Source organism: Chelon labrosus, assembly GCF_963514085.1.
Source record: "Chelon labrosus genome assembly, chromosome: 3".
Lineage (NCBI taxonomy): Eukaryota > Metazoa > Chordata > Actinopteri > Mugiliformes > Mugilidae > Chelon > Chelon labrosus.
Window position 1 is genome coordinate 4,852,695 of NC_140339.1, and position 11,974 is coordinate 4,864,668.

The window sequence follows — 11,974 nt, forward strand, 5'->3', positions numbered from 1 at the left end:
AAGTGCCATCCCATTCCTAACTCATAGAATTCAATATGATGTCGGTCCACCTTTTGCAGCTATTACAGCTTCAACTCTTCTGGGAAGACTGTCCACAAGGTTGAGGAGAGTGTTTATAGGAATTTTTGACCATTCTTCCAAAAGCGCATTGGTGAGGTCACACACTGATGTTGGTCGAGAAGGCCTGGCTCTCAGTCTCCGCTCTAATTCATCCCAAAGGTGTTCTATCGGGTTCAGGTCAGGACTCTGTGCAGGCCAGTCAAGTTCATCCACACCAGACTCTGTCATCCACGTCTTTATGGACCTTGCTTTGTGCACTGGTGCACAGTCATGTTGGAAGAGGAAGGGGCCCGCTCCAAACTGTTCCCACAAGGTTGGGAGCATGGAATTGTCCAAAATGTTTTGGTATCCTGAAGCATTCAATGTTCCTTTCACTGGAACTAAGGGGCCAAGCCCAGCTCCTGAAAAACAACCCCATACCATAATTCCTCCTCCACCAAATTTCACAGTTGGCACAATGCAATCTGAAATGTACCGTTCTTCTGGCAACCTCCAAACCCAGACTCGTCCATCAGATTGCCAGATGGTAAAGCGTGATTCATCACTCCAGAGAACGCGTCTCCACTGCTCTAGAGGCCAGTGGCGGCGTGCTTTACACCATTGCATCCGACGCCTTGCATTGCACTTGGTGATGTGTGGCTTGGCTGCAGCTGCTCGGCCATGGAAACCCATTCCATGAAGCTCTCTGCGTACTGTACTTGGGCTAATCTGAAGGTCACATGAAGTTTGTAGCTCTGTAGCAATTGACTGTGCAGAAAGTCGGCGACCTCTTTGCACTATGCGCTTCAGCATCCGCTGACCCCTCTCCGTCACTTTACGTGGCCTACCACTTCGTGGCTGAGTTGCTGTTTTTCCCAAACGCTTCCATTTTGTTATAATAGAGCTGACAGTTGACTGTGGAATATTTAGGAGCGAGGAAATTTCACGACTGGATTTGTTGCACAAGTGGCATCCTATGACAGTTCCACGCTGGAATTCACTGAGCTCCTGAGAGCGGCCCATTCTTTCACAAATGTCTTGTTTCACAGTCTGCATGCCTGAGTGCTTGAATTTATACACCTGGGGCCAGGCCAAGTGATTAGAACACCTGATTCTGATCATTTGAATGGGTGAGCGAATACTTTTGGTAATATAGTGTATATAGGTCAAATTAATCACAGGAAGAAGACTCATCTCATTGCTTATTTCATAGCTTATTTAAAATATTAAAACACCTAAATTTAGGCTCAGGTGGGCGAATTAAAAGAAAACCATAGCCTACCTGTCACTGTTGGGAAGGTGTTTCTCCCCGTTGCCGTGGAGACACTGGACTCACATCAGACTAATCTAAGCCCCTGAATGCCAATGAAAAACATCTTGCGGGACCACTAATGTTTTTTTTAAATTCTATTCAAGTTGTAGGTCTGAGTAATTCCTATAATGGTCTATATGCTCTTATTGTGTTCTTATTGGTCAATAAATATTGTGAACACTTCCTAAAGACAGCTATGGCCTGTTTAAGCAATTCACAAGTTCCCGAGATTTTATCTCTGTGGAGGAGTCGACACAGTTCTCGTAGCCAAAAGTTCACCTTTTAAAAAAATAGTGAACGTTTATAGAGACGACAGGAAGTCTTTTGGCAAATACGTTGCTATGGAAACTAAATGTACTTCCTGTTAGCTGTCAACAGCAGCAGCTAACGGAATAAAACTAAACCTTAAAAAAATCAAATAATTCTGACTTTTTTTTTGTTAATTTACTTTTAAAACATTTCTCATGTTCTTTAAGAAACGGGTTTATTTCTCTTTGCATGATTTGTTGTTAACTTCTCTTTAACAACAACTTCTCTTTTAAAGTGAGACACATAAGGGAGTGTCCCACTTTACAAACCTTCAAAACTCACCTCATGCAGTGGTTGAAATCAAATCAGTCTTGTAACCATTGACTTTTATCTTCTCAGTAATGTACTGTCATCTGATGTGCTCTTATTGTGATCTATTGTCCTGTTCTATGTCTTATCATGTTTTTGTGTTTCCTGCCTAGGGACTGCGGATGCAAATTAGCATTGTTGCTATAATCCGGCATATTTATGTCTATTTCTGTCTGAACAGTCCTTATCAAATAAATAAATAAATAAAATAAAATAAACTGTGGCACCCTCCTTGATAAAGTGTAATGTCAAAAAACAAACGTGAATAATTACATTTTTGTTCCTCATATTCCCAGATAGCCTATATGTTGTTTATCCGACCACAACTCTAAAAGTCAGAGACCTTTACGTTTAAGAAGCTGAATGTTTGAAATCAATTGTTAAAACAGCTGCAGGATAAACCACTGTACCGAACTCTTCAGCTTAATTGAAAAATATAACATTAACACAACCAAACTAAAGAAAAAGTAAATATACAAAAAGCCCATTGCTATACAATAAAAACTTTTAGCAGGTATCCCATGTTGAAGGGCAAACAGAAAGCCAGACATTCAAAAACCTACTTAAAGTAACTGAGCTTTTACCAGCAGCAAAATGTAAAAGCAAAACATTTGCTTGCAGCTGCTTAAACATCTTGGTGCAGAACAATGTGTGTGTGCTGAGTTTGACACCACTGTGTTTAAATGAATCCGCCCAAAAGAAGCAATCTCAGGTTTAAGAGATTTCCCAGTCTTTTGATGACCAGATAAAGTCCAATTTTCATCATGCATTGTAGCGGGGGACATCATAACTGGAGATGAATGAAAACAGTGCAACACAAAGAGAACAATTATTTAAATTAGAACTTTAATGTACTTCTTTTGTGCCTAAAGATCAGGCATGTACTTCCCCTATGAATTCAGTAACTTAAATCTCCAATAATTTCTTCTTCATGCACATCCTCAGTGTCACTGAGTCAGTGACATTTCATTATGATTTCCTGTGTTTATCTACATGTTTTTTTTTTGTGTGTGTGTGTGTCTCTCGAGGTGATGACTTGCAGCTGGTGTTAAAATACAACACGTATTCTTGCTGTTACAGTCATTTCCTCTTCAGATCGCAGGAAATGGCATATTTAAGGAAACAGGCGGCAGGGTGGGCTGTGTGTCTTGTGTATGAACCTGCGGCAGCGTCAGAGCGAAATCACAAACATGGAGGTGGACACGGCATTCCTCAAATCCAGGAGGGGGATTGTGAAAGCAGCAGAGATGGTGAGATATGTTTCATTTGTATCATCCCAACTTTGAACACGGCCGGCATTTTGCTGCTGATGTACTCTGAAACAGCAGACATGAGCTGGCAGTGTCCTCTGCACATTAGAAAGGGGAACAGATACACAAGGTGACAGCGGTGTCACCGGTTTGTGTTGTGCTTCAGTTCACGGTGTTACTATGAGCTGCTTCTGGGTCGCAGACAAAAACATTTTAGAAGCTAAAACAAAAACAGCGGCTCGGTCTGCTTTAAAACTGTCATGGAAGAAAGATGAAGAAACTCAGTTCCTCTTTCTCTGCACAGAACTGAAATGTGCAACATGTTGCATGCAGGACGAGACCTCTGACGTCAGTAACATGTTTTATAGTTCTTGTTGATATTGTGTTTAAGTGCATTAACCATTTATTTTTTTCTGTGCATTGCTTCTCCTTTTTCTCTCTTAGGCAACTCTGTTTGTGGCGTTTGTGTGTTTCGCCGTTGGATCCAAACCCCAATTTATTGCAGCCACCGTGCTGGAGTTTCTGATCACTTCTTTCCTGCTGCTGCTGTATGTGCTCAAACTCAACAAGAGACTGACCTTCGTCTTTTGGCCTCTTATTGTGAGTCATTTTTTTGCTGCACAACATTGTGCATGTCGTGCAAGTTTGTTTGGACCTTGCTGCAAGATGGTGCATTATTAAATTCTCCTTCTTAAGTAGCTCTTCTTTCCTTCTCACCAGGATATTTTCAATTCAGTCTTTGCATCAGTCTACTTGATTGTCTTGAGCCTGATGGCTATGGTTACATACAATGTCGCAGGCACACTCGTTGGAGGGGTGAGAATGTTTTCCCTTTTCTTTATACTCTTGATAAAATGAAATGTTCCAGGCGTTTAGACTTCACATCTGCCATGAATCAGTGCATGTATTCTGAGACCTGCTGTCTCTCTCTGCAGTTGGTGACTTTCATGTGTGCTGGGCTGCTGTGCGTGGACACCTACACCCTTTTCAAGATCATCACATTCAACCAGCCAAGAAGTGAAATGCAGTCTCAATCACAGTAAATTATTTATTATGACACACCAAATTCCCCATTTCCGATCCATCTCACCACGTGTCCGGAACCTGCAGGCTGCATTGTGTTTTAAACTTCAAAACAAAAGTTCCACCAATTTTTTGCATGTTAAAGTTTGCAAATCAGGATAATGCTGCCACGTATTGGTGAGTTTTTGAAATTGTGCCTTTATGATTTTCTTACTGAGGGATATATGCACCAATAAAGATTTTCCCTTCGCTTTGTGACCTCATGAGTTTGGTATTTCCACCGAGTAGCTCAGGGTCGTGTTGTATGCAGCTGGGGGGCATCGCATTTCACATCTGGGGAAAGCAGATGTTGCGCTTTTTGGGAGCTGGGCGCGCTGCGTTTCCGCGCTGTCATTGTTTCCGTTTCCACCTCCCCGAAGCTTCACGCCTCCTCATATCTTCTTTTTTTTGTGTGTGTGTGTGCCTTGAATCCGGTACGCTACGTGCAGTTTGAGCTTACAAAAGTTTGAGGAGGGTTACTACTTTTTTCCTTTCAACAATGGGGGACATCGAGACTCCCGACACGAATCGGCCGCACCAGAGTGTCCTGCTCTCTATCCTCCCGACCAAAGAGTTCGCCACCTCAAGGAAAGGAATGCTGCTTATTTCTGAAGTGGTAAGAAATGACTAGAGAAATCACGTCAACATGGGACACCGCTGTTGTCCGTTGTTTCATCTGTTACGCGTAAAAGTGCCAAAAGCGCGCTGCGTTTTTTTTTTTTTTCTTTTGGAAACCTCTGCTGTTTTCAAACTTCAGCAGCTACAGCGATGTGTTCCTTCAATGCACTTTTAGAAATTACTTCAACACACTGTTTAACTCTCATTTTGGGTTACTCAATTTCCGTTGGATTCACTAGCATACATGGAGAAGCAACTATTCGCTTCATCTTTAATGTTAGATTAATGGCAAAAAGGACTCCTAGATCCAGCTTGTTCTGTACCAAGTCATCCATACTATCTGTGATTAAGCTTAGCAATAGCTAGCCTCTCATTATGTCAGTGTTGTGCCCACAGAATTCATTTAAACTGCATATTTTGAAGTTGCTTCTACTGTGCATTCAACCAAACCAGGAACTGAAAGGCTGGCTGTGCCTACTGGGTCAGGGTGTGGATTTGCAAGCATCATGGCTTACTTACAGGAAGGGTCCTCTTGGCAGCAGCCAAACCGTGCACACACTCTCGCGTCATGTGACATTCAGCTCATGTTAGGCTGTGACAAGAGCAGCGCTCTTCCCTACAGTCACATCAATTCACTCCAACATGTACTGTAGCCTGGAGCACAGTCTCCAGTCTGTGCTAACAGCCCTCCCTTTGCACATACAGACACAATCCAGCCTATTTAGAGCTACTTCTTTTTATCACTTGACTAAAATTCTTCAGATTTCTTTTTCTTAACAATATTGTCCTCAGCCGATTATAGAAATATCTGAAGTTTGTCCGCTGTGTGCACGTAGGTGAGAGTGCACGGCTGGTTTCAAGTTGCTGCAGACAAGTAACGAACCAAAAAAAAGAACTTGTGTGATACTTTGCAGGGTTTCTGGCATGTGAGCTACACCGTGTGGAATAAAGGTGATAAGGGAGGAACACAGAAAACAGAACATAGAAAATGAATGCGCTTCTCGAAAACACAAGCTCCCAGGAAGAATTCATCAGATAACATTTGTGAAATTAAATGATCATGGCCGCTGTCTGGGTCATGTCCTACTGACTGATCATGAGATACAGATTCAGCAGGCTGTATCCTAATGTACGTCTTGCATGTTTCATTTTAAAGGGTCAGTTTAAATGCAAAAGTTTTAAACAGAATATTAGGATATATAGCTGTGCAAGGAGTTAAATATATTCACACGTTAAGCATCTCTCACAACTCTTTCCACAGCATAATATACGTCAGTTTAGATAAATGTTATATCTGTGAGCACCACCAAATCTTTTAACTCTGTCTCAAGGGCATGAAACATTTGTGATTGCATTGTTTATGTGTGAGAATCTCCTTGCAGTAGCTTTAAGCCGTCACAATTGTATTATCTTTTTGATACAAGTAAAAGCTTGCAGGCAGTGTCACATCATCCCACAGTCACCGAACTCAACTGTCAGATGTGAGGTGTCCGAGGAGAAACAGATCATAACTTTGCCTTTCTTAGGAGCATTAGTCAGACTCATATCCTGCTGAGGATGCATTATTATAAACACAGTGTCGGACCGCCGTGGATTTCTCATTAGGGCTGTCAGTCTGTGCCAGCAGCGGACCTGGCAAGGAATGTACAGTAAAGTCACAGGCTGTAAACTTAACGTGCAGCAAAAAGCATGGCTTAGTAATGTTGTGAAGCGTTTTTTTTTTTTTAAATGCAGACAAGCTGTTCATAAAAGGGGACGTGGTGTGGTAAATGTGTGCCAACTTCACCAAAGGGTGATGTGAAGTAATAAACAACGGTGGTCAGAATTCTTTGCAAAGTATGTAATGTGTTTGCAATGAGTTAAAAAGCTCAGATATGCATGCAACACACAGCTCATTCACTATTAGACCAAAGGTAGGGCGTGTCTGTACTTACTCCATACTCCATACAGTGTTTTCAATAAGATTGATCAGCAAGTCTAGTTTAGAGTTTAGATGTATTACTGAAAATTGTATATGCCAATCAATTATAACATTATGACCACTGACAGGAGAAGTAAATAACATTGACCATCTTGTGACAATTCAGTGTTCTGCTTGGAAACTGTTGGACCTGACATTCGTTCATGTGGATGTTACTTAGACATGTAGCACCCGCCTAGACCAGACCAGGCACCCCCACCCCATAGCAATGACACTCCTTGATGGCAGCAGCCATCCCCAGCAGGATGCAGCCTGACAGGGGCACAAAAACGCTTTAGGAACAACTAAATAAAAAACATGAAGAACAGCACAAGGTGTTGACCTGGCCTCCAAATCCACTAGATAGCAAACTGATCGAGTATCAGCGTGATGATCCACAGAGGCCCCTCCCCTCAAAGGCCCCCACTAACAACATTCAGACACTACAGAACACCCTCAGGAGGAGGGCACAAGGGAGACCTACACAATATTGGGAAGGTGATCTTAATGTTATGCCTGATCTGTGTACGTTTGACTTTTACGACATTTGTCAGCCAGAAAAAGGCATCGGTTTAAATGACTAGATCATTCATTCATATTCTTCAGTAGCAAACATACTTGTGGAGCCACAGCGTCAGAGAAAAAGCTTTTACCTGTAAGTGTTGTCTTTTATCTGTCAGGAAGATCTTGAAGGTCCCTGACAGGATCCTGCTCGGGAGCAGCATTTTTATTTCCCTAGAATCAGCAGCTGCAGCAATTTGGGTTCAGTCAGGGGGAGTTCCTACCCTCAGGCCAGTGTGGGATAACTGACTGACTGAGACAAAGACAAGATGGCCGGGGTTGTTTAAAATGACAGTGTCTGGGCTTGCTTTCATTTGATATGGTCTGTCCAGCTCTTCTAATGGAACGCTTCAAAGCCAGGGCAGGCCCACTCTCCTTGCGTTGTGATTAACTGCACCTAAACCACATTTGGATGTTCTTTACTACAGCTCTGTGTTTGTGGGTTTTTGCACAAGTGTGTTTTTGTGTGAGAGCTGCTGAGTGGGATTCACTGTAACTGTGTACAAGCCTGTGTGAATAAACATTGACTTTTTAAACAGCTGTATCTGCTTACAGGAAGTGGGCCTGACGCTGCAACACATACAGGCTTACTGTAGGGCAGGGTAACATAATCTCTAAGGGGGTTTGATGAGCAGATAAGGTTTTATCTTGTCAGTTTGGATTATAAGTGTAAATTAGTCTCTAGCTTCAAAGAGATCACCTGGGAATACATTCATACTGTACTTAAACTATATATAAAAAAGGCTCATCTCTCTGTAACCTGACATAATTGCCTTTAGTTCAACAGCTTCTGTTCTAATTAGCCCATGGTACAACCCCTTTCAAAGCAAAATCAAATCAAAAGCCTGTGAAAACAATATCTTGAACATAGACTGTATATAAATATGGACAATGCATCCCCACTCCCGTGCACTGACCAAATTGACGATATTTGCCCGGAACATACGGGCGCCGTCTTGCGAGTTTGGACCCAGAGCCGAGAGTGCAGCCACACGGATAACCGTCCCACATTTCCACCAAACTCACTCGCGTTTTCGTTTAATTAATTACTGCGCTCTGCTCCACCTCCACCACTTACAAAGAAATGTTGGATTACACTCTGTACTTTTTTTTTTTTTTTTTTAATTCCCTATGGGACTGCTTCACGGAGCGTTTGGCATGACAACTTGCAGTTCTAGTTCAGCCCAAGTCACCATCCGCTAACATGGAGGAGGGCGGAGCTTATGACCTATACTGCAGCCAGTCACCAGGGGGAGCTCTACATGCTTTGGCTTCACTTTTTGTTTGTTGTCTCTCTTTATACTGTCTATTCATTCATTCTTTCATTCATTCATTTTCTGTAAACGCTATCCCTGCTGTCAATGGGCGAGAGTAAATAACTAAATGAATTATTAGATCTTGGGGAGTGATCAGAGATCTTGGCGACGCTTTATTTAGTTTCAGTTGTAATCTGAAATGTTAACCTCTTAAACTCACCTCAAAGACAGCAGTCCACTTATGTTTCTGACTCTACACGTTGAACTGTCTTTGCAGGTTCTGACCTTCATAGGATTCATCTGCTTCGCAGCCTCCACAGCTTCATCCTTCGTGACGGTGCCCATACTGGAGTTCCTGTTTGCGTTCTTCTTGATGTTTGCGTACTCCACCAAGTTCAACGCTAGGTTTAAGGGCTTCCTCTGGCCTCTTATGGTGAGAGCCACTCTCTGATGATATCTGAAACGTCACATTGCCGCTGCTTTTTATCGTGCCTCTGAATTGTTGTGTCTTCTCGTGAAGGATTTCTTGAGGTGTGTGACTGCCTCCATCATCTTCTTCATCATCTCCCTGATAGCTGTGAGCAGATATGTGGGCGGTGCCTCTAAAGCTGCTGGGGTAATGTTGACTTTTGAAAAAACACCGTGTGTGTGGCTAAGCACATGAAACACACTTGGCCTCAGTTCAACAACCTCCCGTCTTATTTCTTTCGCATTAACCACACCGGATGTCTTTCTCTCCACAGATATTTGGGTTTTTTGCCACCATTGTTTTCGCTTTAGATTTTTATTTCATTTTTAATGAGCTGGCCAGTTTCCTAAAGCAGGGAGGAGCAGAGCCCAGTGAGGAAGCACCAGAAAACGGTAATGCCCCAAATGAAAGTCTGACGTACAGCATAGCCTTATAATACAGTTCTGTGCACTGTTAATATGATAAATCAGTATTTATGTAGGCATAGTGTGCATGTATTGCTAATGTATGGTATTCTGTGTTACATATTCTAACGTGTGATTTGAATATTTAAAAAGAAATAGCTCTACATTACTTAACATAAGCATGTACCATATGGTCTCAGAGTTTGGCAAAATATATCAAAATTAAATTTAAGACATGCACATACAACAGATATTATCTTCAACTATGTGCATAATGGTTCAGCAATGAACAGAAGTTGTATTCACCCCCCTCCCACACACTGTGAACTGCCTTCCATTGCATACAGAATGAAACTCCATCTATGTGTGATCAGTTTTGCGTTTTTCACTTTTAAGTTGACGCTTTGCACGCGTCTGCACTTTTACCCATGTCTCTGGGCAACGCTATTTTCAGCGCTACAAAGGAAATACCTCACGTTTAGTTGTAGGAAGGTGTTTAAACATGGATAAAAGACGCATGTGTTAAACCACAAAGACTTACACATCACATATTTGCACTTGTGGTGTGGTCTCATGCAAACTCGGCCATGAAAATATCTTTAAAAAAAAACATGCATTTGCATTTGTGACTTCCTGGACTTTCTTATATTTGTGGAACTGGTCCACAGAAAGCACACACACACACACACACACACACACACACACACACACAGAAGTTAAACCCAGTCTGACACTTTTTTACTTTTGTTTTCTAGATGACTCTTCAGACAATGAGTCTTCAGACTGAAACCGCGGGCCTACGGTTGACGTGTTTGGTCATGCAAATTGCGCCTCTGCAGGAGAAGTGACCTCTGCTGAGCTGCAAAGACCTGCTAGTGTTTTATTATGTCACAAGGTTACGGTAATACTGGGTCTGGGGGAAACTGCATCAAAGTTACACTGATTATGGGTCAAATACAAGACATACATTTATCTATGAGTTGGTTCTGTTGAGCTGGTGGGATTTCACACGTCAATATATCCAGGAACTGATGCATCAAACATGCTGGTCAATAAACATACTGGTCTTCACATGCAGTTTATAGAATAATTCAACTAATTCTTCTTATTCGTGCCCAAACACATATCCAGTGTCTTAGGGGATTTGGGAAAAGTGTGAAGCTGTGAAAAGTGTTTTGTCTCACAATGTTCAATTGAAATGTGGGAGCACATGTCTTAAATCTGAAATGAGGACTTTTTTCTTAATATTGACATTTGGGAATTGATTGCATTTTAAAGAAATGTCAAACCAGAACACTAAAGTTAGTGGAGAAATGTTTACCAGTGCACTAAAAGTTCTGTTGCTCTCCGGGTACTCCGGCTTCCTCCCACCGTCCAAAGACATGCTCGTTAGGCTCATTGGTGATTCTAAATTGGCCGTAGGAGTGAGTGTGAATGGTTGTCTGTCTCTCTGTGTTAGCCCTGCGATGGACTGGCGACCTGTCCAGGGTGTACCCCCGCCTCTCGCCCGATGACAGCTGGGATAGGCTCCAGCAGACCCCCGCGACCCTTAACAGGAATAAGCGGGTACAGAAGATGAATGAATGAATGACTGAATGTGAGTGTGAGTGGTTGTCTGTCTCTCTGTGTTAGCCCTGCGGTTACAGGAAGTGAATGAATGTTACAGAGGCGTTCGAAACTCTTAATATAGGAGGGCTAAATAGAAAATTGAAAGACAGTAAAGCGCCTTTACAGTATTACTATAAAACACATATGTAGAATATGTAGAAGGTTGGCTGGTTACAACCTCCGTCCTTTTCGTCTTAGCTTTTGCTTCCACCAAACGTTTCCAGAGGCTTTCTGCTTTTATGTGCGTCTGCATTATCCATGCATTTAGAATTTTCAATTATGTGAATTGTTTTAGGGGAAAGGTGAATACGCTTTATGCTTTAATATGAAAGAAATTTCTGTAGGCACATCACATTCTTCCGCTCATCCATTGCCACTACTGAGAAATGAACACGCACTAGGACGCGGCGGTGACTGTCGATGCTGTGTCACAACAGCGGCGTGCATTGAAAACAGATGGCTGCAAATTTGGCGTCGGAGGCCATCGGCCCCTATGTGGAATTTAAACCACTGTGAGTAAAGAAAGGACATTTCAGTGAGCAAAAGCACTCGTACGTATTCCAGGTAAGAGCTATATGTGCACACAACTGTAGGCAAATTATGCAAAGAAACCCAGACTGATGCTAAATAGTGTTTGATGTTATATGCTTTTGCTGTCCTGACTTTCCACAAACGTATGTATTTGAACAAATCAACAATGGTTTAAAATGATTTAGACTCTTTCAAGATGAACAGATTTTGTAAAGGAGACCCAGTGATGAACTATAATATGTGAAATGTCTGTACAATTGTCTGTAAGTGCTTTTTCTGTGTGTAC

General features: G+C 42.1%; 2 protein-coding genes across 3 annotated transcripts; both read left to right on the forward strand.

The window, feature by feature from the left end:
• The first annotated feature begins 3,022 nt into the window (after positions 1-3,022).
• cklf (chemokine like factor) lies at positions 3,023-4,456 on the forward strand. The gene is made up of 4 exons (XM_084541333.1): positions 3,023-3,219; positions 3,664-3,819; positions 3,940-4,035; positions 4,155-4,456. Exons 1-4 carry the CDS (start codon positions 3,124-3,126, stop codon positions 4,260-4,262), a joined length of 456 nt encoding a protein of 151 aa, XP_084397459.1. The 5' UTR covers positions 3,023-3,123; the 3' UTR covers positions 4,263-4,456.
• Positions 4,457-4,591: 135 nt separating this feature from the next.
• On the forward strand, positions 4,592-11,858 carry LOC311485712 (CKLF-like MARVEL transmembrane domain-containing protein 3). Of its 2 annotated transcripts, XM_084541295.1 has the most exons (5): positions 4,592-4,897; positions 8,954-9,109; positions 9,197-9,292; positions 9,420-9,537; positions 10,305-11,858. In XM_084541295.1, exons 1-5 carry the CDS (start codon positions 4,781-4,783, stop codon positions 10,334-10,336), a joined length of 519 nt encoding a protein of 172 aa, XP_084397421.1. In that variant the 5' UTR covers positions 4,592-4,780; the 3' UTR covers positions 10,337-11,858. The 2 variants fall into 2 exon arrangements, with proteins under 2 accessions (XP_084397421.1, XP_084397420.1); XM_084541294.1 differs by lacking the exon at positions 10,305-11,858 and having other exon boundaries at positions 9,420-9,672.
• Positions 11,859-11,974: the final 116 nt, after the last annotated feature.

What these genes read in the sequence shown, in the direction of transcription:
- cklf (XM_084541333.1), top strand. Translation starts at nt 3,124, where the DNA reads ATGAACCTGCGGCAGCGTCAGAGCGAAATCACAAACATGGAGGTGGAC. An exon ending in TTGTGAAAGCAGCAGAGATG is followed by an intron (nt 3,220 to 3,663) that starts GTGAGATATGTT and finishes TTTCTCTCTTAG; the next exon opens with GCAACTCTGTTTGTGGCGTT. An exon ending in CAGGCACACTCGTTGGAGGG is followed by an intron (nt 4,036 to 4,154) that starts GTGAGAATGTTT and finishes CTCTCTCTGCAG; the next exon opens with TTGGTGACTTTCATGTGTGC.
- LOC311485712 (XM_084541294.1), top strand. Translation starts at nt 4,781, where the DNA reads ATGGGGGACATCGAGACTCCCGACACGAATCGGCCGCACCAGAGTGTC. An exon ending in GCTTCCTCTGGCCTCTTATG is followed by an intron (nt 9,110 to 9,196) that starts GTGAGAGCCACT and finishes CTTCTCGTGAAG; the next exon opens with GATTTCTTGAGGTGTGTGAC. An exon ending in GTGCCTCTAAAGCTGCTGGG is followed by an intron (nt 9,293 to 9,419) that starts GTAATGTTGACT and finishes TTCTCTCCACAG; the next exon opens with ATATTTGGGTTTTTTGCCAC.